General features: G+C 61.2%; 2 protein-coding genes across 4 annotated transcripts; one reads left to right on the top strand and one right to left on the bottom strand.

The window, feature by feature from the left end:
- Positions 1-294: 294 nt before the first annotated feature.
- Positions 295-23,050, top strand: SMTN (smoothelin). 3 transcript variants are annotated; one of them, XM_061141523.1, is made up of 21 exons: positions 295-447; positions 2,183-2,313; positions 6,936-7,084; positions 7,452-7,545; positions 7,637-7,715; positions 7,826-7,923; positions 8,977-9,300; positions 9,390-9,462; positions 10,034-10,105; positions 10,189-10,677; positions 10,874-11,046; positions 14,097-14,249; positions 14,338-14,413; positions 15,469-15,633; positions 15,744-15,806; positions 16,018-16,084; positions 17,001-17,174; positions 17,402-17,519; positions 18,301-18,452; positions 19,432-19,596; positions 22,743-22,881. In XM_061141523.1, exons 2-20 carry the CDS (start codon positions 2,263-2,265, stop codon positions 19,574-19,576), a joined length of 2,715 nt encoding a protein of 904 aa, XP_060997506.1. In that variant the 5' UTR covers positions 295-447; positions 2,183-2,262; the 3' UTR covers positions 19,577-19,596; positions 22,743-22,881. The 3 variants fall into 3 exon arrangements, with proteins under 3 accessions (XP_060997506.1, XP_060997507.1, XP_060997504.1); XM_061141524.1 differs by having other exon boundaries at positions 22,627-22,764; XM_061141521.1 differs by lacking the exon at positions 19,432-19,596 and having other exon boundaries at positions 22,743-23,050.
- A 161-nt stretch (positions 23,051-23,211) lies between these two features.
- Positions 23,212-26,128, bottom strand: SELENOM (selenoprotein M). The gene is made up of 5 exons (XM_061140822.1): positions 25,796-26,128; positions 24,291-24,326; positions 24,080-24,114; positions 23,643-23,721; positions 23,212-23,564 (listed from the first exon to the last, which is right to left on the bottom strand). Exons 1-5 carry the CDS (start codon positions 25,913-25,915, stop codon positions 23,406-23,408), a joined length of 429 nt encoding a protein of 142 aa, XP_060996805.1. The 5' UTR covers positions 25,916-26,128; the 3' UTR covers positions 23,212-23,405.
- Positions 26,129-27,785: the final 1,657 nt, after the last annotated feature.

Raw genomic sequence — 27,785 nt, 5'->3', positions numbered from 1 at the left:
CGCGAATAGTACGATCCCGGGCCACTTACCCCGGTTTCGCGCGCCCTCCCCGACTTTGGCGCAAAGTTGCGACCTCCTGGCGACGCCCACTCGACCAGCCAAGGTTGCAAGAGCAGTGGCCCCAAGACTGCAATCCAGTACTTCCAAGGCCCGCGAAGGGCGGGGCCTCCGTTAGGGGCGTGGCCGTCAAAATTGAATTTCCCCAATAGGGCACGAGGGTGGGCGGGACCCTCCCCGGAATTGGCTGGCGCGGGGACTCGGGGCGGGGTCCTCGGGGCTGCTGGCGCGGCTGGACAGGCGGTGCTAGCAGAATCCCAGGGACAGTTGCTGAGCGGGCCTGGGATCGCGGTCGCGGCGCCTTCCGCCTGACCGCTCCTAGTCGTCCATCTGTTGGATCCCGAACGACCTAACCTGAGCCCGCGCGGGACGGGCGGACCAGACGAAGAGGTGGGTGTGCGGGGTCTCCGGGTGGCAGCAGGACCCCCGACGGGTTCGAGGGTGGCACCCGGATATGTGGACTCCCAGGGTTTTGGGACCCTCAGACCTGGGAGCTCCCACCCACCCACGGGGGCGCTAAGCCACGGGGTAAAAGTTCTGAGACCTGGGGTAAAGACGCTCACGGATCTCCAGGAGGCTCCACGACCTCCAGGAGTGTAAGTCTATGGGGGCAGAAACCCTGAGGAAGCTCCTATGTTCCTCTGAGGCCCCTCACAACCTTTGGGGACCCCACACTGTGTGACAGGGAGCCATGGGACTGGCGTGAAGCAGCGGCGAGAATTCCTGAGGAGAAAGAGACCTCCCTGGGAATTCTAGATTCTGCATTAGGGACCCCTGCCCCTCAGAAGACGTGGGGGAACTCAGAGTGTCCACAGAACCTAAGTCTGGTGACTGCTCATGAAGGACCCCAGCAGAGGGAGTTTGGGAGGTTGCCACCTGTCCGAGACTACAGGGATGCGGAAGCAAGCAGCGACTTGAGCAGGCAGAGTCCCACGAACCCCAAAGTGTGTGGACTAGGACACCCCCAGACCCATTTACCGGATGAGGTGACTCGAAAAGTGACTGTTCTGGGGAGGGGGAAGGGATGACTGCGGGATGAATCAGCGGGAGCAGAGGCAATCCTGGGGCCATTTCAGGATTCAACTTACAGCACACAACCATACAGTAACTGAGCACCTCTGGTGTGTCAGGCCATGGGCCCTGGAGATTCCAGAAAGAGGTTAGGGCTGCAAGGAGGAAGAAAAGAGTTACACTGGGAAGCTGGGTCAGGATTTAGGGGGCCATTTTGAGAGACAGTAATAGGGCAAGAGAGAGTGTCCTGAGCCCCTGAGGGCACTTTGGAAGGGGACTTCAGAAGCTAGAGGTGGCCAAGATTAAATCCATTCCCTGCCCTCTGGGTCTTTGGGATCCTCCTTCCCCCACGACAATCCTCTGGCCCTCTCCAATCCTGTTTTTTGAAGTCCAGGAGCTGGGCGGATCAGTTTCTGAAAGCTCTTCCAGCTACGGAACTGAATTCTAAGTGTGGGAATTGGCAGGAGGAGCTGGGTGTCCAGACACCTGGTTTCATGGAGTCAGGGAAGCTGGCATCGGGGGAGGGCGGGAAGGGGAGGAGTGGAGAGGGGTGTGAGCACAGGGCTGTCCTCAAGAATTGGAAGACAGGATGTTACCTCCAGTGGCTTAAGTTACCTGGGGAAGTGAGAGTGGCCAGAGCAGCAAGGACTTGGGTATGGGCTTAGTCCATAGCCAGAGGCTGAGCTTTTGGGATGACTGGGGGCTGGGCAGGCCCTGGGGATGGGTGGGTGGGGCAGGAAGCCGTGGAGTGTGGCGGGCACCCCCTGGTGGTAAGCACAGCTTGAGTGGGCCTTGCTGGGCCCTGGCTTCACAATCCAGATCCCTAACCTCCCAGTTTGATGCTTAGATACGGCGAGGGCCCAGCTAAGGCCACACAGCAAGCTAGCGGTCCAGGTGACTGGAACTAAGGGCTTCTCCTCTTGGTTCATTGAGTTTTTCAGCACACACTAATGAGGGAAGAAGGCACCTCCCAGCCAGGAGGGACATCACAGATAAGAAGGATGGGACAGCAATGGATGATCATGGGTTAGAGGGGGAAACTGAGGCACAAGAGCCCAAGTGCCTATGGTTTCTAGAGGCCTCCGCAGGCCTGACTCATGTCTATCCCCTGCAGAATTCCCTGTGCTGGTGTTAGGTGCCAGAGGCACTGGGGAACTCACCGGGAAGGGACGGACGGAGCTAGGGGCCAGCAAGATGGCGGACGAAACCTTAGCTGGGCTGGATGAGGGAGCCCTGCGGAAGCTGGTAAGTGGTCCCATCATCTCTACTATGAGGACAGACAAGCCAGGCCGGAGAGGCAGGGTCTGTCCAGGATACCGCTCAGCTGACAAGAGGAGGTGATGGGGGAGGGGCCGGGGGAGGGCTCAGGGAAACAGGGCTAGGCCTGTTCCGCGTGGCCGATGCAGAGGTTCTGGTGGCATGTGCCCGTCCATGCCAGGTGCTGAGGTTGTTCCTCCCAGCCCCCCAGTGCCACCACCTGTTTAAACAGTAACTGGTGAGGACTTGCCCATGTGCAGCCACAGGTGTGGGGAGGCTGGATTTGCCTCTCCCAAACAACAGCCTGGGCAGTATCCACCCCCTGGAGGCTGGCCCAATGATAACAGTAGCAGCAATGATTAATAATACGCCAGGGCATAGCAGGGAGCAGGCTGGGCGGCTAAGCACACCATCTCGCAGAATGGCCACAGCAGCTCCAAGAGCCAGGAGAACACTGTGGCTCGGAGATGTGACGTCACCTGCCCAGGGGCACCCAGCTAGGAAAAGGATTAGTCAGGAGAGGTTCATGGGAGACCAAGAGACCTGGATAAGTCAAGGCCAGAAGAGCTCATCAAGGCAGGCCTTGGGGACCCTCAGGAGCTCTGTGACTTTTTAATCTGTCATTTCCCACTCTGAGCCTGTTTCTCTATCTGTAAAATGGGAGGTGGGGGCAATGTGTGTGAACATAATATCTAGGTCCTTCAGTTGGCATGAGGATGGAATGAGGCATGGGCCTAGATCTTGGTGTGGAAAAAGATGGGCCCCCTCCATCCCCTTTCCCTAGCTTCTTCTTGCAGCCCCTCCCCCAACATCCGTACCATGCACAGTGAGGCAGCGGGGCAATCGAGCAGGGCAAGTATGTGCCCACCGGCAAGGGCAGAGAGCGGTGAAACAGGAGAAGGGGCCAGAGCCCCACCCCCTCAGCCCCTGACCCATGTCCAGGGGGTAAATTAAAGATTTACTTTCCCTGGGAGAAGGCAAATGATCCACCCCACCCCCATTCCATTTCTTTGGAGGCAGGGGCTGGAGCCAGCCAGCTCAGCCCGGTCACTGGGCAGTGCCCAGTCACCGCCATCATCTACCCAAAGCACTCAGCCTGGAACAGCACCTCACACGCTGGGTGTCTGCCACCGCCACAGGCGGCTGTGTGCAACCTGAAGGAGACGGGCTTCCAAAGGCTCCCACCGTGTCAGCTCGACTCCCCGGCAGGAAGCCAGAATCCTAACGTGGGTAGTGGAGAGAAAGCCTGGTCTCCGCGCATCCCCATCTCTAGGGGTCCGCCCGGGCTCAGGGCTCTCCAGCCGCCACCCCCACTCCATGCAGGCTTGGGTACTGGAAAAAGGGTTTCAGAGAAGCTGGATTGTTGGCTGTAGGCCGCCCATCCCCGATCCCCTCCCTGGGAGAGGACTAGCAAAACCTCGCCCCTCATCTCGGACCCCGAACCCCGCCTCCCCTTTCCCCAGATCCTTCCCATTGCGGGACCGGGCCCTCCGCGGCCAGGCACCCGCCATTACTGCGCCCCAGCGCCGCCGAGGGTCCCGCCCCGCGCGCGCCGGCCTCGTGGCAGGAACGGGGGGCGTCCCGAGCCGGGCTCCTCCCCGCGGGGCCGGGCCTTATAAGGGAAAAGTTGACCCGCGCCCCAGCGTCGGGCCGATTTGGGGAACATGAGATGCCCTCCGGACCTCGGCTCCCGCACATGCCTGCGAACTCGGAGCGGGGCTGTGCGGGAAGGGGGCACCTGGGGCCACGAACACCACGTGCCCCTCCGCCACACACCCGGACGCCCTCCGCCTCGGTCCGAGATGGGGCACTGACACTAGCTGGGCGACCTGCGGAAGCTGCTTAAGTCCGCGAAGCCTGGGTTTCCTCTCCGTAGCCGGGGATGTTAAAGCAGGCGGTGGCGGGGGGCTTCCTGTCTGGCTGGCTCCAGGCGGGGCGCCTCTGGCCGGGCTGCTTGGGAGAGGCGTGGGCGGTGCGGGCGGCCGCGGTTGAGCGGCCAGCGTGCCGTCAGCGCCCTCTGGCGAGACCTCGCTTCGCTGCCGGCCGGTCCCCCTTCCGTACCTGGAGGAGCCGGCACTGAGCGAATGCCTGCAAAGTCTCCTCCGTGGTACTGGTGGGGACAGGGAGACGCCGGGGCTCAGTCGCCCCCAGCAGAGTACAAAGTACCCGGAGACCCAGCCCCCCGGGAGGAGGAAGCACCCTCTTTCCTCCCGGGAGAATTTCACCGGGCAGTTTCGGAAACCGCCCCATCTCCTTCCCTTTCCCCCGGCGGACAATGGCGCTTTGTACTTCCTTCCCTCCCAACAACAGCTCCCTCCACTCAGGGCGGTGGGGCCGGGGAGGGCGGGGAACGCGGGACACACAGCAGGGACACTGTGGGCGGACCTTTGTCTCCAAGCCCAAAGGGAAGGGTCATGCGCGAGGGTGACCTGTGGGGTGGGGCTGTCCGTTCCCCAGCCCTGCCCCACCCACGTGGAGGATCGCACAGAGGCTCCCATTTTCCAGATGGGGACGCTGAGGCTCCCAGGGGTGGGCAGAAGTTCCCACACCAGCCTTTCTTCAAGGATGAGAACCCCATCTCAGGATTCCAGGGGACTGGGAAGGGGAACCCAGGAGACAAAGGGCTAAGGCTCATTGCATCTCTGAGCCTCTTTACCCTCTGCACAGGAGGGGCTGCATCAGCTGCCCGCCCCCCGCCCCCAGGCCCAGAAAATCCTTGCTTACCACAGAGGGCTCGGGGCCTGAGTCAAGTCAGGACTGGGGGTGGAGAGGTGAGCCTCATTCTCCACCCCCTCCCACATAATAGGCTCCCTTAAACCCCAGGGCATCTCTAGTCCAGTCTGGAGGGGGTCCCCAGTGTAGTACGAGGGTTCTCAAGATACTCACCATAGCAGACAGACCACAGTCACAGAGCTATCCTCAGCCCAGGGAAGGCCCCAGAGTCACAGAAACCTGGGTTCAAACCCTAGCTCAGATCACCTCCCCCTGAGCCTCAGTGTTCTCATCTGTCAAATGGGAGTAATAGAGTGCCCACAGCTTCTGTGAAGTTAGAACAGGCTTGGGGCTCAGCACAGGATCTGGCACACCGGTGCTCAGTAAACGTTATAGATGCCTCTGGGGATCCTGTCCTCACTTACCTCACTTTTCTCTCTCTCCTCTTGTCTGGCTCTGGAATCAACCATACACAGCTCTGCAAGGTGGGGGACCCCGAGTCACCTCCCCTATCCCCACCCACTGCCCCAAAGGGGGACCATTGTTCCATTTGACAAGTGAGAAAGCCAAAACCAGAAAAGTTGAGGATATGATTCTGACCACCCAACCGAGATCAACTGGGGCTGGAGCCAGCTGGGGGGCCCTGTCTTGAGCCTCCAGGGACCCTCCCATAGCTCCTCGGGATGTGAAGACTGAAGGTTCCCTGGGGGGCTCTTGTCACTTATCTCTGCTCTCTTCAGACTGGTACAAGTGAGCTCATGGCTAAGCTGGGCCCCCCACACTCCCCACTGAAACCTCCCCCGCTCCCACCTGACTCCCCCAGAGAGCAGAAAGGAATGATGGCAGAGGAGGCAGAAAAGGCATGGCAGTAGTGTTCCCAGGCCTGTCCCTTGGGGGCGGGGGAGGGGGGCCGGTGTGGACAGAGGAAATCACTGTGTTTATACTTGCTCCCACCTGGCGCAGACCCCACCCTGGAGGCTTATCTCTGCCATTATCGTCCTCAGGGCCCTAAGCCAGTCCACTCTCCCCTCTCCCGCAGAGGCTCCGTGGGGGGGATGGGGGTGGGGGCAATAGGACTGGCTGACCGCCCAGAGAAGGTGCCCTTTCCTGGACCTGGTTAGACCAGTCACCTTCTACTTGCCAGGGAGGGACAGGATGGGCCGAGAAGCTGGTAGGAGCACCTGTCCCCATGGGTGCCCTCTCTAGGGCCCTGGGTAGACCCTAGTGCAGCTGTCTTATCTGTCTGGGGAGTTGGCCCTCGCATTACGGGCACCAGCCCAGTTGCCTCTTTAATGGTGGCTGGAGCTGGACCAGTGTAGACAGAAAAACAGCCCCCGGCCAGGCGGGGAGCTCTGACTCCTGACGGCCTGCTCCTGCCTCAGTTTTCCCATCTGTTCAATATGGATGAGGCTGCCACCCGTTAGCAAGGCTGTGGTGCTCCGCAACCGTCAGAGTCTCCCTTGCTCACAGCTGGACTTCAGCAGCCCGAATCACCCTTCCCTGCCCAGGAACACTGTTAGGGGCCCTTAGGATGGCCTCTCTCCTCCTCCATGAATGACTCTGTGGCTCTCGGGGTTCGATGAAGGGCTCTGAGAGGCAGGAGTCGAGTCACAGGAAGGCGTGCCTGACTTGGCATCTGGTTCAGGTGGGTAGGATGCCGGCTGCCCAGTCCATGCATGGTGGGCTGTCCAGAAGCCCTGGCTGTGATCCGGGTCTCCCCTGAGACCAGATTTGGGTGGGCGGGCAGGCACGTGATGGGCTTGGGGCAGAGGGAGCCGAGACAGACCACTCATTGTGCCCCAGGCCGAGCCGTGGGCGGCTGGTTGCCCGCCCTCCGCCCCTGGCAGCCAAAATGACTTGCCCCCTGCCCCCGCCCACCTCCTCCGCCTGTCCTGCAGTTGGAGGTCACGGCGGATCTGGCAGAGCGGCGGCGCATCCGCTCGGCCATCCGGGAGCTGCAGCGGCAGGAGCTGGAACGCGAGGAGGAGGCCCTGGCATCCAAGCGCTTCCGCGCCGAGCGGCAGGACAACAAGGAGAACTGGCTACAGTGAGTGTCTGTGGGGGGGTGGACATGCAGGCGGGACTGGATGTGCCAGGGCTCAGCACGTGCTGTGCGGGCAGGCCTGAGCCAGGTGCCTGCTGCCCATCTGGGTGTGCGCAGGGCAGCATGGGCACGCACTTGGAGCAGCACACAGGGATGTTTGCGGGCGTGGGCCACGTGCCTGGCCACACCCGTGTGGTATTAGTGCTCAGGTCCCTGGGCGTGCATGTGCCAGCGTGTAGCCAGAGGGCGTGCGCAGCTACCTGCCCCTCTGCCGAGGTTCCGGGTACCCTGTCCTGGCCTCCACCCTCAGCCCACATCCTCCAGGACTCGGCCTTGGCCGCGGAGGTGACCAGTCATGGTGTCCCCGCAGCTCCCAGCAGCGGGAGGCTGAGCAGCGGGCTGCTCTGGCACGGCTGGCAGGACGGCTGGAGTCCATGAACGATGTGGAGGAGCTGACCGCACTGGTGAGTCCTGGGCCAGGGGCAAGGGAGGGGACCGGGCCAGTGAAGACCTGGACTCACAGCCCAACACCTGAGGCCCACCCCTCACCCACAGCTGCGGGGCGCCGCGGAGTACGAGGAGCGCAAGCTGATCCGAGCCGCCATCCGCCGCGTGCGGGCCCAGGAGATTGAGGGTACGCGCCCGCCCTGTCCTCACCCCGCTGCACGCTGCCCTCAGCGACCCCTCCACCCCCGACCCCCCGACCCCCGGCCTCTCACCTGACGCTTCTCCCTTCTCTTCCAGCCGCCACCTTAGCTGGAAGGTTGTACAGCGGGCGTCCCAACAGTGGCTCAAGAGAGGACAGCCAGGTGCGGGCAGCACACAGGCTGGAGCCGTGTGAGGTAAGGGGCGTGGGCGAGGTCCTGGGCCCAGAGATGCCAGCACCACAGAGCACCTGTGTGTCTTTCACTGTTTGGGGGGGGGGGTGCCCAGCTTGTGTTTGGGGAATACTGGGGCTCTAATCTCAGGCCTCTGCCCCACTCTCCCAGGCAAGCTCTGGTGACATGTCCCCACTCCAGAGTTCGCCTCTACCCAGGCCTTCCCAGCAAAACCAGCTTATCTGCACTGCTCCCAGGCTCCTGTCTGTCTCCCATCACCACCCTGCTGGCCTCCCTGCTCCCAGGCCCACCTCCCACCCCACACTAGCCATCCAGCCTCCACTCAGCAGACCAGGATCTCCCTGAAATGCAAATCAGACCTGGGCTCCGGCCCAGCTTAGACCGTCCGTGGCTGCCCCTCCTGCTCCAGACAGTTCATATCCTTACCTTGGCTCATCGGATCCTCCTTCAGGCCCTGGCTGTTTGCAGGGTCTGTTCTCCAGGGCGTGTGGGTGAGAGGTCAGGCCCAGTAGAGGCCACTGGGTCCCTCGACCTGGCAGGACTGCCCCCTAGTGTGTCCAACTCTGCGAACCTGTGGACTGTAGCCCACCAGGCTCCTCTGTCCATGGGATTTTCCAGGCAAGAATACCAGAGTGGGTAGCCATTCCCTCCTTCAGGGGATCTTCCCAACCCAGGAATCGAACCCGCGTCTCCCGCATTGCAGGCAGATTCTTCACCACTGCGCCACCGGGAAGCCCCCTACCCCACGGGTTAACCAGGTTGAGGCCAGGGATCAGGGGTCTCCAATCCAGGAATCTGTTAAGTCTGGGAGTCCCCAGTAGGTCTCCTGCTGTCCCCAACCCCTGGCATCAGGATCTGGTGCTCTCTGAACTTCCTGTGGCCAGGCAGTGCCAAGAGGTGGGAAGTGAGGATCACAGGCCGCCCGTGGTGCGCCAGCGACCATGCTTGTGCAGGTGCACTTGCAGGAAGCCATGCCCAGCCCCGCTGCTTTGCATGCCCTGCCCGGGGCGCTGCCAGCCTAGGGAGCTTTGGCCGCATCCTGTGGGCCTCCCGCAGGTGCCGAAGCCAGAGGAACAGAAGCAGGAGGTGGAGGTCCCAGAGCCAACCCCGACTCCCAGCAGCACCAGCCGGGATGTGACCACAGTGACGCTCCTGCTGCGTGCCCCGCCCGGGGACACACCCAGCCCACCTGCCTCAGCCGACGGTTCGCCCACCACTACCTCTCCTGAGCCTCCGCTGGAGCCTGCTGAGGAGGCCGCGTGCCCTGCCCCCGAGGCTCTGGGCAGTCCCGAGCCTCCCCCCAGCCGGCCCAGGGTCGCCAGCCCTGAGCCCCAGGAGCCTCCAGCCACCCCCAGCACAGACGGGCAGGTGGTCGACAAGGTGAGTCGGGATGAGGGGTGGGGTTGTCAAGCAGGTGAGCTCCCGGGTCTGGGAGTCAGGCCCCTGCCCACACTGTGTCTCCCCTGCAGCTCCCACCCGGCCCCACGGAGCCCCCTGCCGCACAAGGCCCCACCAAAGGTCGCTCCAACACAAAGAGGGCAGGTGAGGGTTCTGGCAGCAGAGACAGCGCGGGCCTCCCCTTCCCTGCCTGCAAAATGGGTTGTGGTGCCTGGACGGCTCCAGCACCCAGGCCCTCTCTGACACTGCCTCCTCCCACTGCCCCCGAGGTGTCCCCGCCCCCCGCCTGGCCCACTCCCCCCCACCCATGGCCGGAGGCTCTCCTGCAGCCTTGAAAGGCAACAGGCCTCAGGCACATTCTTCTCCCCAATAAGGGAGTGCACCCATCTCCCAGCTGGAGCTGTGGGCAGTGCTGGCCAGGGGAGTGTCCCCCTTCCCCACCGGCAGGGAGGATCTGGGCACCCTTCCTCTGGCCCAAGCCTAGCCCCAGCCCCCGGGAGTGTCCAAGTCATCCTGGGGTCAGACCGGGAGCGGGAGGAGGGGCCTGTGAGAGAGAGAGACGCAGCTGAGCGGGAAGTCGGGAGCTGTGGGAGTTGCAGGGTGGGCTGGTAGGCTGAGGGAGTGTGGAAGAAAGGACTGCAAGATGTGGTCCCCACCGTCCACTCTCCTTTCTCTGCCCCCCCACATGGCCGCTACCGCCTCCCCGCGCTGCCAGACCTGGCTGACCCTCGTCCCTGCCAACGCTCCCTGTCTGTGCTCAGCCCCCGCCAGCCAGCCCAGAACCGAGGTACTTGCCTGTTTCCCCCAGCCCTGGGCCCTGGGCAGTGCCTGTCCCAGCCAACCACTGACGGCCTGCCCTGTCCCGTCTAGAACCCACCCCCCTCGCCAGCGGACCTTCCCCGTTCCAGCGGGCGGGCTCCGTCCGGGACCGCGTGCGCAAGTTCACATCCGACTCTCCTACGGCCACTGGGCTCCAGGAAGGCCCACCCCGCGCGGCCCTCGGTCCCTCGACCCCTGCCAGGCTCCCAGGCCCCTCCCACACCAGCACCACCCCTGCCGCCGCCTCCTCCTCCTCCAGTGGCCCCTCCTCGCGCGGAACAGCCCGGCCCCTGGCCCAGCTTCAGAGCTGCCCCCGGGAGGAGGGCCCCAGGGGGCGGAGCTTGGCCGTCAGGTCCCTTGAAAACAGAGCAGGGGGGCCCGTGGCCCGCTCAGAGGAGGCCAGCGCCCCGCTGCCCGTGGCTGTGGGCACCGCCGAGCCAGGGGCCAGTATGAAGACCACATTCACCATCGAGATCAAGGATGGCCGGGGCCAGGCCTCCACAGGCCGGGTGCTGCTGCCCACGGGCAACCAGAGGGCAGGTAGGCCTCCCCGCTGCCTCCCCACTGCCGGGGATGCCCGTCTGTGGCCGCCCAGCTCCACACACAGAACATGTACTGTGGCCAGGGCTCAGGGTGTCTCCAGAGGGTGCGCTGGGAACCAAGGGCGCCATCAGCCTGGACAGGCAATTGCCCCCACCCCACCTGATCCTGACGGTAGTCCTTCTCCCCCCTCCAGAACTGACGCTGGGGCTGCGGGCGCCCCCCACCCTCCTTAGCCCCAGCAGTGGGGGCAAGAGCACCATCACCCATATCAGCAGCCCTGGGAACCTAGCCCGGCTGGGCAGTGTGACTCACGTCACCAGCTTCAGCCCTGCCTCCCTGGGTAGCCGAGGAGGCTGCAGCATAAAGGTGAGCCCTTCCTCCTCACCCCACCAGCCTCCCCATCATCCGCCTCATGTGGACGGCTTCCGGGTGTTAGGGCTCGCCGGGCCCCTCCCCTACTGCACACGCGGGAAACTGAGGCCCAGAGGAGGTGCCCACAGCTCACAACCAGATGGTGGCAGAGCCAAGGCCAGACCCTCGCCAATCAGCCACTAGGCATATCGGAAGCTCATCGCGTACCGGCCGCAAGCTTCCCACGTGATGATCTCTGGTCGCTCTTCCAGAATTGGCCAGTGCATTCCTCATGAACGGATGGGAAAACTGAGGGCAGGGAAGTTGGTGAGGGCTTGCCCCGCCACCCCCCCACCCCCATCCTGTAGCCGCCTCAGGGGCCCTGCTCCGACCCTGCGCTGGACCTCAGCCCCGAGGTGCAGAGCCGCTCATCTGCTCATCCAAGATCAGCCTGGCCCGTTGGGAGACTGGAGATTAGCGGTTGCCATCTGCGTCAGCATCTCGGGGGAGGGGAGACTGGGCCGAAGCACCGATGGGGGCACAGGCAGGGGGTGCCAGTCAGGTGAGGCAGCAGCCCAGCAGGTGCCGCGGGAACTGAATCCGCTGCACCCTTCCATTATTCATCCTGGAGCCCAGCATCAGCTGGCTGGAAGCTCTGCGGGGAAAGGAATCCCCAGCGAGCCACCCGGCTGCTCAGGTAATGGCCTCAGTGCTGCTCCAGAGACTGAGTGGGACTTCAAAGTGAGAGGGAACAGAGCCAGCTTTAGGGGTGACAGGGAGAGGGCGGGGGCAGGAAGCACCCTTCCCCTCCCAGGTTGGCACTTAAACCACTCTCTGCCAAGGAGGTGAGGACAGGGTGGCTGAGGCCCTGGGAGTGATGGGAGGCACCACAAGGGGCCTGGGGTCTGAGACCACTAATTGGCCTCAGCGTCCCCCTCCAGAACCAAAGGGAGGCAGATGGTGCGCCTGGGATGCACCTGCTCAAAGCTGTGGTTGGATCTGAGCACCAGAGGCCAGCAGAGGACGTTTATCTCAGGGACCAGGCACTCGCCACAGCAGATTGTGGGAAGTCCTGGCCCCCACCTGCTCGAGGCTTTCTAAAAGGGCACGGCATGAGAGCAGAGCAGAGGATGCAGGCATCTGGGGCCTGGCAGGCTGGGTCCTCTCGGCTCATGCACACGGGGGCCCTGACAGGCCCGTGCCTTGCTCCCTCCCTCCGTCTCCCCACCCACGGGGCATAGGCAGTCCTTCAGCACCTGGGCAGCCTTGCTGTGCCGCCCGTCTGCCATCTCTGCAGGGCCAGGGCCAGGCCTGGCGGTCCGCCTACTTGGGCAGGCCGCCCCTCCCCCCACACCCCCCTCCAGAGGGAGCCCAGAATAGGTTTCTATTTGGGCTACAGCCCCAGCTGGCGGGCGGTGGGCCGGGAGGCCAGCAGGGGCGGGGCAGGCCCGCTGCCCTTGCCTGCGCCCTCAGGACCAGCTGCAAAGCCTGAGTCGGCCAGCCAGGAGCAACGGTCCCCAGCACTGTCCCCGGCGCCATCCCACTGCACAGCCCCCCACCAGCACCATGCCTGGGGTCCCGGGGCCAGGCTCGGAGCTGGCCGCAGCCCTCGAGGAGCGGCTGGGCCGGGCCTTGGAGGAGCTGCGGGCGGTGGCTGAGGCAGGTCGGGCGGCGGTGACCCAGGCTGCCGAAGCAGCAGCCTCGGCCGTGGAGCCCGTGGCCCGGGCAGCCGAAGAGCTGCGGGCGGAGACGGCCGCGCTGAGCCGGCGGCTGGACGCGCTGGGCAGGCAGGTGGAGGTGCTGAGCCTGCGGCTGGGGGTCCCGCTGGCGCCCGACCTTGAGCCCGAGCTGGAGCCCAGTGAGCTGCTCCTAGCCGCCGCGGACCCCGAGGCCCTGTTCCAGGCGGCCGAGGATGCTGGGACCCCCGTGGCCCACCCGCCTGCCTTCAGCACCCGCCGCCGCTCCTCTGCTGGCCCTGCCCACAGCGCCAGCCTCGTAAGTCCCCGTGGACTGGCGGGAGGGGGTGGTTTTGAGCCAGGCTCGGCCTTTGCCGAAGGACCTTGGGTGTGCCGCCACCTGCTCTGAGCCTCAGTTTCCCTGTCTGTACAGGGGACTGCGGCGCCGGTGCTCCAAGGCTCAGGCGAGATGGTGCCATGCCCCTGGCCCTGAGGCACGCGTGGCGGCTGCCCTGGCAGCCCCTGGCCGGGGCCCAGCCCCCAGCCCCACCCCCACTCCCTGCCCCCGCCAGGCTGAGCCTCCCCGAAGCAGCTGCCGCCTCGTCTCTCCTTACCCTTACCGCAGACCAAGGGGCCCTGCCAGGAGGGGATGGGGCTGTGATAGCTGGGCGGGGGGCTTGTCTGCATGGGATCTGGGGAGATGCCCTGGGATGGGTAGCGGGCTAGGTTGGGGCTGCAGAGGCCCCTGAGGGGGTGACGTGCTGGGGGAGGGGAGCAGGGGCGAACTCCAGAGAGGACTTGGCTCTGGGCAGCCCTGGTCAGACACCTGGTCAGGAGCCTGTGGGCCTTGGTCCAGCTCCCTCACCGTGTGGAGGGGGGACACGTGCTGCCTGGGCACTGGCCCAGGAGGACCCAGGCTTTGGGTACGGGCAGGACAGGGCACAGCCTGCCTGGGAGGGGGCTGGGAACGAAGCGGCAGAAGGAACTCGGGTTCAGGGGTTAGGCTTCAGCTCAGACCCCGGGCCGCATCACACTTCCAGAAAGACTGGGGACAAGTCCCACAGCTGCCCTGAGCCTCAGCTTTCCCTTCTGTTAAAATACCCAGTGTTCACACAGTGCTCACTACTGAATGGAAATAATCGCCATTATCGCCACCCTCAATTGCATCACGACAGTTCTGGGTGCACGGGAAGCCCAACGACAAAGCTCTCAGTGCCTTATCCCTGAGCCTCACACCAGCGTGGCCATCCTTGGGCAGGTGGTCCAGCTGCTAGTGGTATTTCAAAGGCTGTGCCAGTAGCCCCAGGGCCTGGTCTCCTGTCCTTTGGCGGCACGGTTGATTTCATCTGCAGCCCTGCTTGTAACCCATGCCCTTGCCCCTCTCCGCAGATGGAGCCGGAGCCAGCAGAGCCCCCCTCTGCAGCAGTGGAGGTGGCCAATGGCGCCGAGCAGACCCGAGTGGACAAGGCACCAGGGAGCCGGAGCTCGCTGAGCGCTGAGGAGCTGATGGCCATTGAGGATGAGAGCGTCCTGGACAAGATGGTATGGCCGAATCTAGTGGACTTGGGGGTGGGCGGGGGGCTGGGGCAGGCAGGCACCAGGTGGGCAATGATGGGGGCTCTGTCTGCAGCTGGATCAGACTACGGACTTTGAGGAGCGGAAGCTCATCCGGGCTGCACTGCGTGAGCTCCGACAAAGGAAGAGAGGTAGAGAGCCCAGTGCCCCCACCCCGCCCCCAGGTCCAGCTGCCCCCCCCTCACTGGGGTCCATTCATGGACACTCCAGCTCAGTAACGCCCTCCCCAGCGTCTTCTCTAGACTCAGCTTCACCTTTTCTGGACCCGGCTCTTGCCTGGCCTCCTTCCTCTGGATCCAGCGGTTCCGTTTTCTAGATGCTTCTCCCCTGCTTCCCAGACCCAGAGCCAGCTTCTCTTCTCCCTCCTAGACCCTGGTTACTCTCTCCCCCAGCAACTCCTGCTTGGATCCAGTTGCTTCTCCAAGTTCTGTCAACTGTTCCTTCCCTGAATCCAGATACTTCTCCTTCCAGCTGCTTCTCTCTCCTCAAGGTCCACCGATGACACCTTGGGCTCTGCCTCCTTCCCGGGGCACAGCTACATTCCCCCCCGGACCCAGCTATTCTTTCTTCCAGCTTCTAGTCTCATTTACTTCTCCAGATTCTTTCAGTCACTCCCTCTCTGGATCTAGCTGCTTCCTGCAGGGCCCACACATGGCTGGCCAGCCTTTATGCCCACCCACCTGCTGCTTCTCTAGGCCCAGTTACCCCCTCTGCCTGCTTCTCTCCCAACTCCCCTGTCCCTGGATCAAATGACTTCTCAGCTACCTCCAGTGACTCCGTCCGTGGACTTCTCTAGCTGCTCTTCTCCTCGCTAAGACCTATTTGAAGGCCCCCACAGCTGCTGCCCTCCGCGGACCCTGCCCCTCCCTCCCTTAACTGGAGATACTCCCTCCCAGACTCAGCTACTCATTCGCACAGACACTCCCTTCTTGGATCCACATACTCTCGCCCTTCAAGTTCAGCCATTCCTCATTTCTGAGTGCACCGCACACCCCCATTCCGTCCCGGGTCATAGCTCCCCCCGCCCGCCGCAGCTACTGCCAGAGAGGGCCCTTGCCCCCCGTGTCTTCAGTGTTGCTAACGAGCTGCCCTCCACCCCATCTGTGTGCCCCGTGTACCCGTGCATATGTGCTGTGTGGGCGATGGTGACCTTTCCGGGGCATGCGTGGGACCATCCCCCACCCAGATCAGCGGGACAAGGACCGAGAACGGCGGCTGCAAGAGGCCCGGGCCCGGCCAGGGGAGGGCCGAGGCAACACGACAACCAAGACCACCACTCGGCACAGCCAGCAGACGGCCGACGGCTCCGCCGTCAGCACAGTCACCAAGACCGAGCGGCTCGTCCAATCCAGTAAGGGGCCAAGCCGGGCTCAGGACGGGATCTCATCCCCCGCACGGCCCTGCCAGCCCGCCGCTCACACCCTTCCTCTCACACCCTTCCTCTCACCCCTGCCCATGCAGATGACGGCACACGGACGGCCCGCACCACCACAGTGGAGTCGAGTTTTGTGAGGCGCTCAGAGAGTAAGGCCACCGGGCGTCTCCGCGTGCCTGCCTGCCAGCCCACCTCCTCAGGCTCTTCCTCGAACTGTCTCTCCGAACTTTCGTCTGTGTGTCTCTCTGTCCAGCCGTCACTTTCTCTTCTCTGCCTGTGGCTCCCTGCATCCCTCCGCCAGCCTCCCGCCCCGTCTCCCAGCCCGGGACCTCACTGTGCTCCCCTTTCCTTCTCTTGCAGATGGTGGTGGCAGCACCATGATGCAAACTAAGACCTTCTCCTCTTCATCATCCAAGAAGATGGGCAGGTGAGCACAGGTACCTGCTCCCAGACCATGGGGGAGTCAGTGCCGCACGGGACCTCGTTGCATGCCCATTCTACAGATGGGTAGAGCAAGGTGTTGGGAGATGTTGGGCACACAGCCAGAGAGGGGTAGAGTGAGAATCAGAACACTCCTGCTTGCCTTGCCATTTCACGTAATTCTCAACCATGCCAAATCTTTGGGGGAGGCCACCGATTTGCTTGGGGTCTTACAGGGGCCTCCCCAGCACACTGAGCTACTTTGCAGTGTCTGCAGACCACGTCCCATGTCACAGAGAGCATCTTTCCATCTTAACCCCATGGAGGAGGGGTACGCCTATGTTACAGAGGATGTTGGGGCAGGTAGGGTCAAGAATTCAGGCTGGGTACTGCAGGGGTCCAGAGACTCTGCGTCAGAGACCTGTGTTCAAGTCCTTACACTGGCCCCGCTCCCTGTGCCCTCTGAAATCTGAGGCCACAGGCCTCCATTTCCTCATCTTCAGTGGAAGTGGTAAGCCCACCCTAACCCTTGTGAAATTTAAAATGACACGTAGAAAGAGCTCAAGAGACACGAGCTGTTATTATTGTTACCATTACTGTTAGCACATTGGTGGTCATTATTAGTTGATAGTGCCCGGAATGGGAACACACCTGTAACCTGAGGATATAATGAGCCTTGGAAGAGAACTCCCCAGGGGCCAAGTCTGTTGAAAAGAGCTTGGCTTCTACTTTCTATTCCTTTGAGCCTCAGTCTACTCTGTAAAATGCGTGTGATGGGAGCCCCTCCGTTGCTGGCCGGCATTCCCGGTGGTGGAGATACCGCAAGAGAGTAGGGTCTGGAGCGTGACTAGCCCTTGGCGAGTCGTGGTCGAGGCACAGGAGCGGCTCCCCTGGGCCCTAACAGTCGCTTACCCACCCCTCAGTATCTTCGACCGGGAGGATGAGGCCAGCCCACGGTCTGGCAGCCTAGCGGCGCTGGAAAAACGCCAGGCGGAAAAGAAGAAAGAGCTGATGAAGGCGCAAAGCCTGCCCAAAACCTCAGCGTCCCAGGCGCGCAAGGCTATGATTGAGAAGTTGGAGAAGGAAGGCGCGGCAGGGTGAGCCGCAAGTGGGCGGGGCGGGGCCTAGTGACTGTATGGGGCGGGGCCTGGGCTTTGGTGGGCGGGGCCTAGTGACCACACGGGGCGGGGTCTGGGCTCTGGTGGGCGGGGCCTAGTGACCACACGGGGCGGGGTCTGGGCTCTGGTGGGCGGGGCGTGAAGGTAAAGGTGGGCGGATGGAGAAGGTGCCCACTATAACCTGGCTGCCGACATGGCTCCTGCAGCAGCCCAGGCGGACCCCGCGCAGCTGTGCAGCGATCCACCAGCTTCGGGGTCCCCAACGCCAACAGCATCAAGCAGATGTTGCTAGACTGGTGCCGAGCCAAGACGCGTGGCTACGAGGTGAGCCCTAGGAGGCCAGGTGGCCCAGTGAGGGCTTCCCCACCCCCATGTGCCCCCCAGCTGCAGCTGTACCCTTCACAGCCACCGTGTCTAGCAGGGACGATGGGAATTCCTCTTCTGTGACACGCAACAGGCCGTGTGTGTGTGTGTGTGTGTGTGTGTGTGTGTGTGTGTTAGTCGCTCAATCGTGTCTGACTCTTTGTGATCCGAAGGACTGTAGCCTTCCAGGCTCCTCTGTCCATGGGATTCTCCAGGCAAGAGTACTGGAGTGGGGTGCCATTCCCTTCTCCAGGGGCTCTTCCTGACCCAGGGATTGAACCCGGATCTCCCGCATTGCAGGCAGATTCTTTACCATCTGAGCCACCGGGGAAGCCTCATAACATGCCCTAGATTCCCCTAGATTCCAGAATAAGTGATTAAAGTGGCAGGGCCTAGAGAGGGCCCTTGGATGGTGGGCAGGGTTCAGGACCAGACCCCACTCTTGGAGTCTTCCCCCTCATTGCTCTGTCAATGCACTGGGTAAATGTCTATACATCAGGGAAAGAGTGACGAGGGCATGACCATGGCCTCAGCTGGGTGGTGCTGGGCCTCTTGGTCACTCTGGCCCACTAAGTAGCAGATACAGGAGTTAACAAACAGTGGGAGGAGGCACTGCCCACCTACTGTGCAACCTTGGGCAAGCTCCAGAGCCTTTCTGAGCTCAGCTGCCCTATATCTGGAATGCCAGAACACCAGCGGGTGGAGGGCATAGGGCGCTGACCAGTCCTCCCACCACCCATAGCATGTGGACATCCAGAACTTCTCCTCGAGTTGGAGTGACGGGATGGCCTTCTGTGCCCTGGTGCACAACTTCTTCCCCGAGGCTTTCGACTATGGGCAGCTCAGCCCACAGAACCGGCGTCAGAACTTCGAGGTGGCCTTCTCATCCGCCGAGTAAGTGTGGTTGTCGGCACCTTGCTGGTGTCGGCCGGGCGTCTGGGGCTGGGCGATCTGCGCCAGGCCCAGCCGCTTCGAGGCTCCATGGAGCCGGCCAGGCCCACTGTTATTCAGCAGCTGAGACCACCCCCCTTCCCCAGAAAGCCCCCGTCCTCTTCCACCCCACCCACCTGCTGCTGAGCGTGCCAGGTGCCCGCCGGAATGAAGGAGCCGGAGGCCCACCTACCAGCCCGGGCCAAGGCCCACCAGGTGGCCCTGTCCGTATCCCCTCCATCCTCCGTCTGCCCCCTTCTCCCTCTCTCTCTGCCCTTTCTCTGTCCTGCTTTCCTCCCACTATCACCAGAGCTTCCTGCTCCCACGGGATCCCGGCTGGAGATTCCAAAAGGAGGCTCCTGGCCCGGGCACCGTGCCCGCCCAGCCTATATAGGTGTTGCCAGAGGCTTATATAGGACTTCCGCAAGCCCTCCACTTTGGAATCATTGCCCCGTCTGCGCACCTCACCCTCAGCACCCTCCTCCACCTGTCTCTCCTCCTCTCCCTCTCTCTTTCTGGTTCCCCCCAGATTTCTTCTTCCTCCTCCCCCCCTCCACCTCCTCTCACGCCTTCCTCACCCCCTCCCTGGGGCACAGCCCTCCTCTCCAACCCCGGCGCCAATGCCATCGCCCCCACCCCCCCCGTTCCCTCCCGCTTGCCCCGAGAGTTCTTTGCACCTGTGACTGGTCTGGCCCCCACCCCTGTCTGCATCGCACACCATTAGTGAACGGGTAGTGAGCGGCACGTCCACGGTTGGGAGGGGGCATGCGGGAGGCTGGCAGACTGCGGCACCGAGAACGTAACTGAACTCATGTCTCTGTGTGTGTGTGTATGTGTGTGTCTCTGTTCTCCTCCCCGCTGGCTTCTCTGCCTCTTCCCCCCACCCCGCTGCCCCGCTCGGGCCCGCCCCCCCCGCCCCTTCCTGGCCCCCTACCCTCCCCAGGACCCATGCGGACTGCCCGCAGCTCCTGGACACAGAGGACATGGTGCGGCTTCGAGAGCCCGACTGGAAGTGCGTGTACACGTACATCCAGGAGTTCTACCGCTGTCTGGTCCAGAAGGGGCTGGTAAAAACCAAAAAGTCCTAACCTCTGCTCGGGGCCCCACGGTGAGGAACGCCGCCTTGCTCGCCTGCCGTGTTACGCTGGATCTGCTCGATGGGGGCACAGAGAGAAGCCGGGGAGGTCGGGGCTTGGGGGAAAGCAGAGGGGCCCTGAGAAGAGCCAGAAGGAGCCAGACACAACCTGATCTTCTGGTTGCTCAGTACCTTGCAGATGAGACCATTCTCAATAGGCAGTGATGACCAAGATGGGCAGGACTGAGCTGGAGGAAGCCCGGGAAGCCATGGGATCCCAGCAGGGAGGCACCCGACCCATCCAGCGGGGTCTAGGACAGCTCGCTGAAAAAAGTGCACACTAAGCTGGCATCAGAATACCAAGTTCAGGCTAAAGGAGGGAGAGGAAGTCCCGGGCAGAGGGGTCAGCCAAGTGCCCAGGGGTGGGGTTGAGGGACGTGGAGGGCATGGCACACCCAGGCAGGGAAGGATGTTTGTTTAGTCTGGGTGTGAGGGGGAGGAAGGGGTCATATTCAGGAGTCTGAACTTCCTTCTGAAGACAAGAGTCGTAAAAGTTCTTCAAACAGAGAAGGGACGTAGGTAGCATTTTAGAACAATCTTGGTGAGGCCTGGATGAAGGACAGGGAGGGAGAGGGTGGACTAACCAGCTAGAGAAGCTTAACTAGAGAGATAGGAGTTTTGATGGGTCCACTGTGGAAGGAGGAGGGTCCCAGGCCTCCAGCTAGTGCACTGGGGGGTTGGTTGTGCCATGCTCCAAGGTGAGAGGCTCAGGAGCAAGGCCAGTTTAACAGGAAGATGTTTCCGGTGGAGGTCCCGGATCCCCAAACCAGCCGTGGCATTTCTGGTCACCTCACATCAGGGCCACAGTAGAGAATGCATATCTTGAGCTTACTGCCCATTACAGAGCAGGAGCTCAGAGAAGAGAAGAGAGAGGTGGACTTAAAAAGAGTGTGCCAGGGGTTGGTAGGTCAGAGCCGGGGCCGGAAACGGGAACTCCGAACTCCCCACCTTGTGGCTCTTTTCCTGGCCCCATCCCTTTTCCCACCCGTTTTGTAGAGAGAAGAAAAGACAACAGGTCCAGAGGGAGGAAAGGGATTGCCTGAAGCAATGTGAATCAGGGACAGAGCTCGCAATGCACCCAGATGCCCCTCGGGGCCTGGAGCCATTGTGAGGGGCCACCGCCACATGCACACATAGATTCAAAGAAGCCGTGCAGGTGAGGGGAGGATGGGCATGGTGCTGTCTCCAGGTCATATATGGACTTAGGAGCTGCTGCCCAGCAGGCCAGCCTGAAGGGAGAGGGGCCCAGTCCGGCCCCGTTCCAGTTGGAAAGTGTGACTCAGCCGTGCTGTTGTTCGGATTGCCTGGTGTTTGGCCTGTCACTGGGGCAGCCAGAGCCCTGTGCCGTGAGCCCCGGTGTAAACAATGGCTTTATAAGGTCTCCAGGGAAGACACCAGAGGTGGGAGGGAGCTCCACGATGGGAAAGGCCAGGATACCCGGGGAGATAACCGCAGCTGGTAGAAGCTACAGAGAGAGGCTGCCTCTTCACCACAGTACAGCTGGAATAGGCCCAGTCTGGGGCAGAGACGACCCCCAGGGCACATAACACGTGAGCAACAGAGTCAGGAACCTCTCACTCATTCTCGGTGCTTCCAAGGACTCAAATGAGGCAAAGAATGACTATGCTGTTGCTGTAAAGATGGGGAAACTGAGTCACGGGACAGGGTTTGCTCTAGCTTCCACAGCTGGCCGGGAGTAGAGCCTACACTGAAACGGGTTCCCTGCTTTCCTGGCTTCTTCCCTGAAGGAGTCCTGGAGAGATGAGAGTGGGCCCAGGCCCTTAAATGGTTTGACCTTGAGGGTCTGACCTTGAAGGCACAAGATGGCAGGTAGTCCTGGGCCCTTGGGTGTCTTGGGAACAGGAACAGTTCCTTTCCTTATGCCCTCCCTGCCAAAGGAAACTCACTTCACAACAGTGACAGTGTTAACCGTAACTGTATGCCAGGCGTGGCACATGGGAGGGAGGCAGGAGAGGTCTGGCTCCAGGAAGGGAGGGGAAATGGAGCCAGGGAACACGCTCTATCTCTGAGCCCTGGGGCTGCCAGTTATTTAGTAGCTGCAGCCCACTCCCCTCAGTGTGGGGAGAGGGCTCCTGCGATATGGAAGGAAGGGGGCCCCAGGCAGGTGCCAACATCCAGGGCTGGGGGCCTGGATCACATCAGGCCCAGTCCTGCACCTACTAAGCTGCGGAGCTGGAAACAAATGACTGTTCTGTGAGCTTCCCTGGTAGCTCAGCTGGTAAAGAATTAGCCTGCAATGCAGGAGACCCTGGTTCGATTTCTTGGTCAGAAAGATCCGCTGGAGAAGGGATAGGCTACCCACTCCAGTATTCTTGGGCTTCCCTGGTGGTTCAGCTGGTAAAGAACGCACCGGCAATGCGGGAGACCTGGGTTCAATCCCTGGGTTGGGAAGACCCCCTGGAGGATGGTCAGCAGAGTGTCCTGGCCCCGAGTGTGATGCTAATGGTCCAGTGTGTACTGACTGGGACACTCATCTGCGCCCCCCTGTTAAAGAACTGCCTCCCACACATACATACACCTCCCTGGCCTCCATCTCACACAGCAGGGATGTCCCTTGAGGCAGATGGGGGTTCCCAAGCTGCTCTAGAGGAGGTCCCAGGCCAGGGAGCTGGCAGATAATCCAGGGTTCAGGTCACTGGAGTGGTCCTGGATGCAGAGAAGGATTTGAGGCCCTTTGGGTACCACGGTCCAACTGAAATGAAAGGCTTTGCCAGCTAGAGTGTACCTCTGAGAGTGAGAAGGAGGCGGCCCGCCAGAGATAAGTGGGCGGGGTCTGAAGTCAGGACCTCCCCAGGGTTAGGGGTTGAGACCTCAACCTTGCTGTAGGTCCCCGGGGCCTGGACATTGGAGATGGGGCAGGGATCTCCTCTTTCGCCTCCATTTGCCTGGCCTTGCTCCCTACCAGGGTGCCTCCAGGCGTGGGTGGGTGGGGCCTGGGATTTCCGCCTTCCTAGAAGGCTTTCCCCCCATTCAATCGATCAGGAGTCGAATTTACGGAAGACCCGCAGGCTGCGGCACTGGAAAGACCTTCGAGTGGAGGGGTCGCCGCAGGAAGTGGGGCCGGCGCTGACAATCACTCCTGTGCCCCCTCCCGGCAGGATGCTGGTGGACTGCGTACCCCTGGTGGAGGTGGAGGACATGATGATCATGGGCAAGAAGCCCGACCCCAAGTGCGTTTTCACCTACGTGCAATCGCTCTACAACCACCTGCGGCGCCACGAGCTGCGCCTGCGCGGCAAGAATGTCTAGCTTCCCCGCCGCCGCCCGCACGGCCGCCCGCGGCAAGCAGCGCCCACCATCCAGGCACCGTCCCCTCCCTGTGCGCCTGCCCACCGCTGCCCTGTCTGTCGCGGCACCTTCCCACGCAAACACGCAGCGTTTTGATAAATTATTGGTTTTCAACGGCCCGGATTTCTCTCTGCCTCCCTTCGGGGGTCGGATGGAGGGCGGCCGGGCAAGGTGTGCCCACGTCCCTACTCAGGCAGCTGGGAATGCGGGGTCTCCCAGAGGGTATTCGGGGAGCTCTTATTCCTCCCCCGCCGCAGCAAAGAAAGAATCGAGTCTCAGTTAAGGCGGAAGGGGATTTAGTGGAGTTGGGGAGGGAAGAGAGAGGGGTTAGGAGGGACCCCCCCAATTCCATCCGTGCTGGCTCGGGGACGGGGCGTCGGCCCTCAACGAGGGAGGTGCTCCCGGGCCGCTGAGCGCTTCATTCTGTCCCCAGGGCTCAGGCGGGGGGGTGGGGGAGTGCGGCGCCCCCAGACCTACAGGTCTGCGTGGTCAGGAGCGCCTCCGGCGGGCCTAGCGGGCGCCCGAAGGTACTCCGGGGGCACAGGCTCATCGGGCGACGCCTTGCGGTAGAAGCCGAGCTCCTGCACCAGCGCGTTGATCTCCTCGCGGGTCATGTCGCTGAGTGGAATTCGCTGAAGCCGAGGAGGGGCGGGGTCAGGGCGCCGGGCCCCGCCTCCCCCCACCCCCCGGCCCGCCTCCCCGGGCCTCACCTCCAGTTCCTCGAAGCGGTGGCCCAGCAGCACGAGCTCTGGGTCGGCCCCGGGCAGGTGTTTCATCACCAGATTGTGGCTGCAGGCTGTGTTAAGGCGGATGGTGGTGGGCAGAGGCAGCTGGGGTCTCCCGGGGGCCTTGTCGATGTGGACACTACTTGGTCTGCCCGGGTGGGGCAGGGATCCTCACTTACACGTGAGGAAATTAGGGTTCAAAGAAAGCGGCCTCCTCCCTGTTCTTGGGTTTGCGCCGGTCAAACCTAATAATTTTCTTTTGCCAAACCAAGACCACCTCGGAATTCGCGGGGCAGCTCACTCTCAATCAGCCCCACTTGTCAGATGAAAACCATTCATCATCTCTCTCGGTGAAGTCAAGTGGAAGGAAATTCTCGAGGATCCCTCCCTCTCCTCCCTCCCCCAGAACAGAAGGAGGATACTAGAGTGGGATGTCCTGGGTGACGAAGGCCTTCACCTGCGGAGGAACCAGAGCAACAGGTCCCAACCCCCTCCAGGTACCAACACTGAAGCCCAGTGTCAGACAGAAAGTCAGGTGCAGGCTCCCGACTCCCAGCCCAGGGACCCTCCCCCATCCAGTCATTGGGACCATGCTGCCCACCTCTCAGGAGGTGCCCCTTCCTTCAAACTCACCTCCTTCAGGCGATTAAGCTGTCATCCTCCACATGTCTGGAGGGGAACAAAATGGGATCGGTCAGGAGCCTCTCACATCTACCCTCACCCCCATTTTACCCTCATCCCCCAGCTGGGCTGGGTCAGGCTGTGGATTACTCCCTGGAACGGAGGTTCACAAGATGTGGAGATGGAGGCAGAAGGGAAACTCTGCAGAGAGGGAAGCTGAGGCCTAACCACACCAGAGGACAAGAGGAGCCAAGCCAGAGGCCTGAGGGGCACTTAGCAGCCTCAGAGCTCCTGCTTGCACATCTCACTGGTGGCTGTGCCTGTGTGCTAAAGCCACTTCAGTCCTGTCCGACTCTGCAACCCTGTGGACTGTAGCCCGCCAGGCCCCTCTGTCCATAGGATTCTCCAGGCAAGGATACTGCAGTGGGTTGCGATTCCCTTCTCCAGGGGATCCTCCCAACCCAGGGATGGAACCCTCATCTCTTGCGTCTCCTGCATTGGCAGGCAGATTATTTACCACTAGCTCCAGGCTGACCCACCCCCAATGCCCAAGAGAAATGATCACCCTACTCCCCTCAGGCAGTAGAGACCTGGGCCTGGCTTGTGGCCCCAAGAACCTCAGGGTGGAGGCTGATCAGAAGGAAACATCCCAGAACTTCCCTGAGAGGCCCCATTAGAGACGCCTACCATCTGGTCCCTACCTCACCCCACGTGGAGCTGGCCCTCCCTGCCACCTGTGGCCTAGCCCTACAGACCATCCGGTTGCTTCCCCAAGGGGCCCCTCCCTGTACTCCCTGAAGGGGAGCTAGCTCCCAACAGGAGTCCAGACCCTAGGACTACCATTCTTGTCCTCCTCAGTCCTTCCTTCTCCTCCCCCTCCACCCCCCACGGCCTTCCCCCCACCCCCCCCCCCCCGCTTTTTTTTTCAGGGAGAAACCCAAAGCCCAGACAGGGTCTGTGACGATCCGAATCACACAACCAGACAGGGACTTTGGCGGGGCACTCCCTGGCAGGGCAGGGTGGAGGGATTCCTGAGGAACAAGTGTTGGTAAGGCAGTGAGGCAGTTCCCAGCCCCCTGCCCCGCGTGGCAGGAAAGCTCCTAGAAGGTCATCCCTCCCCTCCGGGGAAAGGGAGAGAGACCAACCGGAACCGGGGTGGGGAGGAATTCCAGGAAAAAAGGGGGGGGGGGGGATGGGAAGTTGGGCTCCAGAGGGCAGATTTGGGAGAGTCACTAGCCAGAAGTTAGGGGACAGAGCCAGTGTGTCTGGGGCCCGTTGTCCGGCCAGACGGGGCGCTAGGGAGGGGTTCAGATTTCCAGGCCGCAAGATCGGGTATCTGGGGCATCCACAGCGGGTGCTGGGGCGTTCTGCGTCTGGGAAATGGGAGGGACAGTCCCGGCTCCGAGGGGACGAGGGAGTCGGGAAAGTCCTGTGCCAGAACGGGCAGTGATTGCAAAGGTAAGGAGTCACGGGGTTTAGGGGCGGTGGTCCCTAGGCTGGGGGCCCGCCGCACTCACCTCTACCCGGGCTCGGGCCAGGCCTTGTAGACGGTTCCAGTCGGGCCGGAAGGTGGTGGTGGCAGCCGCGACTGCCGCGAGGAGGAGCAGCAGGGGCGGCGGAGGCAGCAGGAGGTGCATTGAAACCCGGCCGAAGATGATCCGCAAGCTGGAGGTGAACCGCCCGGCCACTGCGCCACGTCTGGCCCGGAGAGCTGGCCGGGTCCCCGCTGGAGGTCCCGCCCCGTTAGGGACCACGCCTCCTGCTCTCGGTCTCCGCCCAGGACCTGCGTGGGGGCCGCCCGCGCGCTCCCGGCGGGGTTTGGGCTCCTCTCTGGCCCGCAGCCCTTTACTTTCCCGGTCCCGACTGTGTCCACCCTCCCTCTGCTGACCGACAGGATGGATGCTCCGAATGGATGCGTCCGGACAGTGCTCCAGCACGCCGGCAGAGGGCGCAGGCGGGATGCGCACGGGCACCGGAGTTTCTGGGTCAGACGCCCGACTTGAAGATGGGAAACTAAGGCCTGGGGAATCCTTGTTTGTGTGTGTGTGTTGTTGGTTTGTTGTTTTTTGTTTTTTTTTTTTCTTTAGTTTTCTAGAGGAGATTCCGATCTGGATTTCAATTACTATTACGTCGGAGCTGGGAGGATAAAAGGGTTAATACACATGACAGAGCTCTTTAGAACAGTATCTGGCACAGCACCTCAGAAAGGCCTCATGATCTCCTTTCTACAAGCTAGGAAACAGGCTCAGAAAGGTAAAACGATTAAGTTGTAGATCTGGGATTTGAACCCAAAACATCCCCGTATTCATGTCACCAAGACAAAGACGACTAGATCAGGCTGTGACTTCCCATCTTCAAGCCTAAGGCAGGCATTGCACACTGGTCGCAATGCTTTTTTCCCACCGAATCTGGACTGGGACTCAGAATTCTCCTCAACATCCAGCCAAGGCTGCATTATGGCTTTCATGGACGCTAGGTAGTTTTGCCTTCCTCGGGCCCTTCCTTTATTAAAATAACTTATATTAGAAATTGGAGGGACTTCCCTGGTGGTCCATTGGCTAAGAATCTGCCTTGTAATTAAAACAGCGCAAGTTCAATCCTGACAACTAAACCCATGTGCCAGTAGAGAGCCTGCTGCCCCAAGGAAAGTTCCCACATGATTGCAAGGAAGATGTCATGTGATGCAGCTAGATAAATATTTTTTAAACTGAATTTTACAACTGCTTTGATTTTAAAAGAAATGAATATAACCCAGGCTAGGTTCATTATTATTTATTCATTTTTTTTTCTGATTTAAAAAAAATTAAAATTAAAACATTTTTGTGGGCCCCTCAAGGTATGATGGGCCATAGACACTGAACCTCATGGATAAGTCAGGTCTGCCTAGAGCCCTTTGTTCATATCCTGTTACCTCCCATTCACTGACTTGATTGTGAAGATATAATAGGCTTAGGGCTGTTATTTAATATTCATTATCTATAAATACATGAGGACACAGTAAATATACTTGGTTCTATCCAGATTATTGAAATGATAGGCTATGTCTAACACTCTGTTTACTGCTGTGGAAGTGGGAATCCATCCAAGCTTTCTGAAAGGCAACTTGACACATTAAATCAAAACCCTAAAAATATTTCTTCTACCCAGTATTACACTCCTCAGAATCTGACCCAAAGTAATCTTGAGAGAGGGAGTCAATGGTTAGATTAAGATGTTTACCAAGACACTGTTTACAATGGCGAAAAACTGGAAATAGGACAGAAGCATGTCACAGCAGGGAATGAGTTAAGTACATGCTGGTACTTCCTTAGGTTGGGCTTCCCTGATAGCTCAGTTGGTAAAGAATCTGCCTGCAATGCAGGCGCCCCTGGTTCAATGCAGGGAAGATCCCCTGGAGAAGGGAGAGGCTACCCACTCGAGTATTCTTGGGCTTCCTTGGTGACTCAGCTGGTAAAGAATCCGCCTGCAATGCAGGAGACCTGGGTTCGATCACTGGGTTGGGAAGAC

This window comes from Dama dama, chromosome 5 (assembly GCF_033118175.1).
Source record: "Dama dama isolate Ldn47 chromosome 5, ASM3311817v1, whole genome shotgun sequence".
In the NCBI taxonomy this organism is placed as follows: Eukaryota; Metazoa; Chordata; class Mammalia; order Artiodactyla; family Cervidae; genus Dama; species Dama dama.
Note: the sequence above shows the minus strand (reverse complement) of the source record. Positions and strands in the feature narration are given on the sequence as shown.

Excerpts from the sequence above, each read along its gene's own strand:
- SMTN (XM_061141521.1), top strand. The coding sequence starts at position 2,263 with ATGGCGGACGAAACCTTAGCTGGGCTGGATGAGGGAGCCCTGCGGAAG. Across the intron at positions 10,106-10,188 it reads CCAGCCAGCCCAGAACCGAG|AACCCACCCCCCTCGCCAGC; the intron begins GTACTTGCCTGT and ends TGTCCCGTCTAG. Across the intron at positions 15,634-15,743 it reads CGAGCGGCTCGTCCAATCCA|ATGACGGCACACGGACGGCC; the intron begins GTAAGGGGCCAA and ends CTGCCCATGCAG.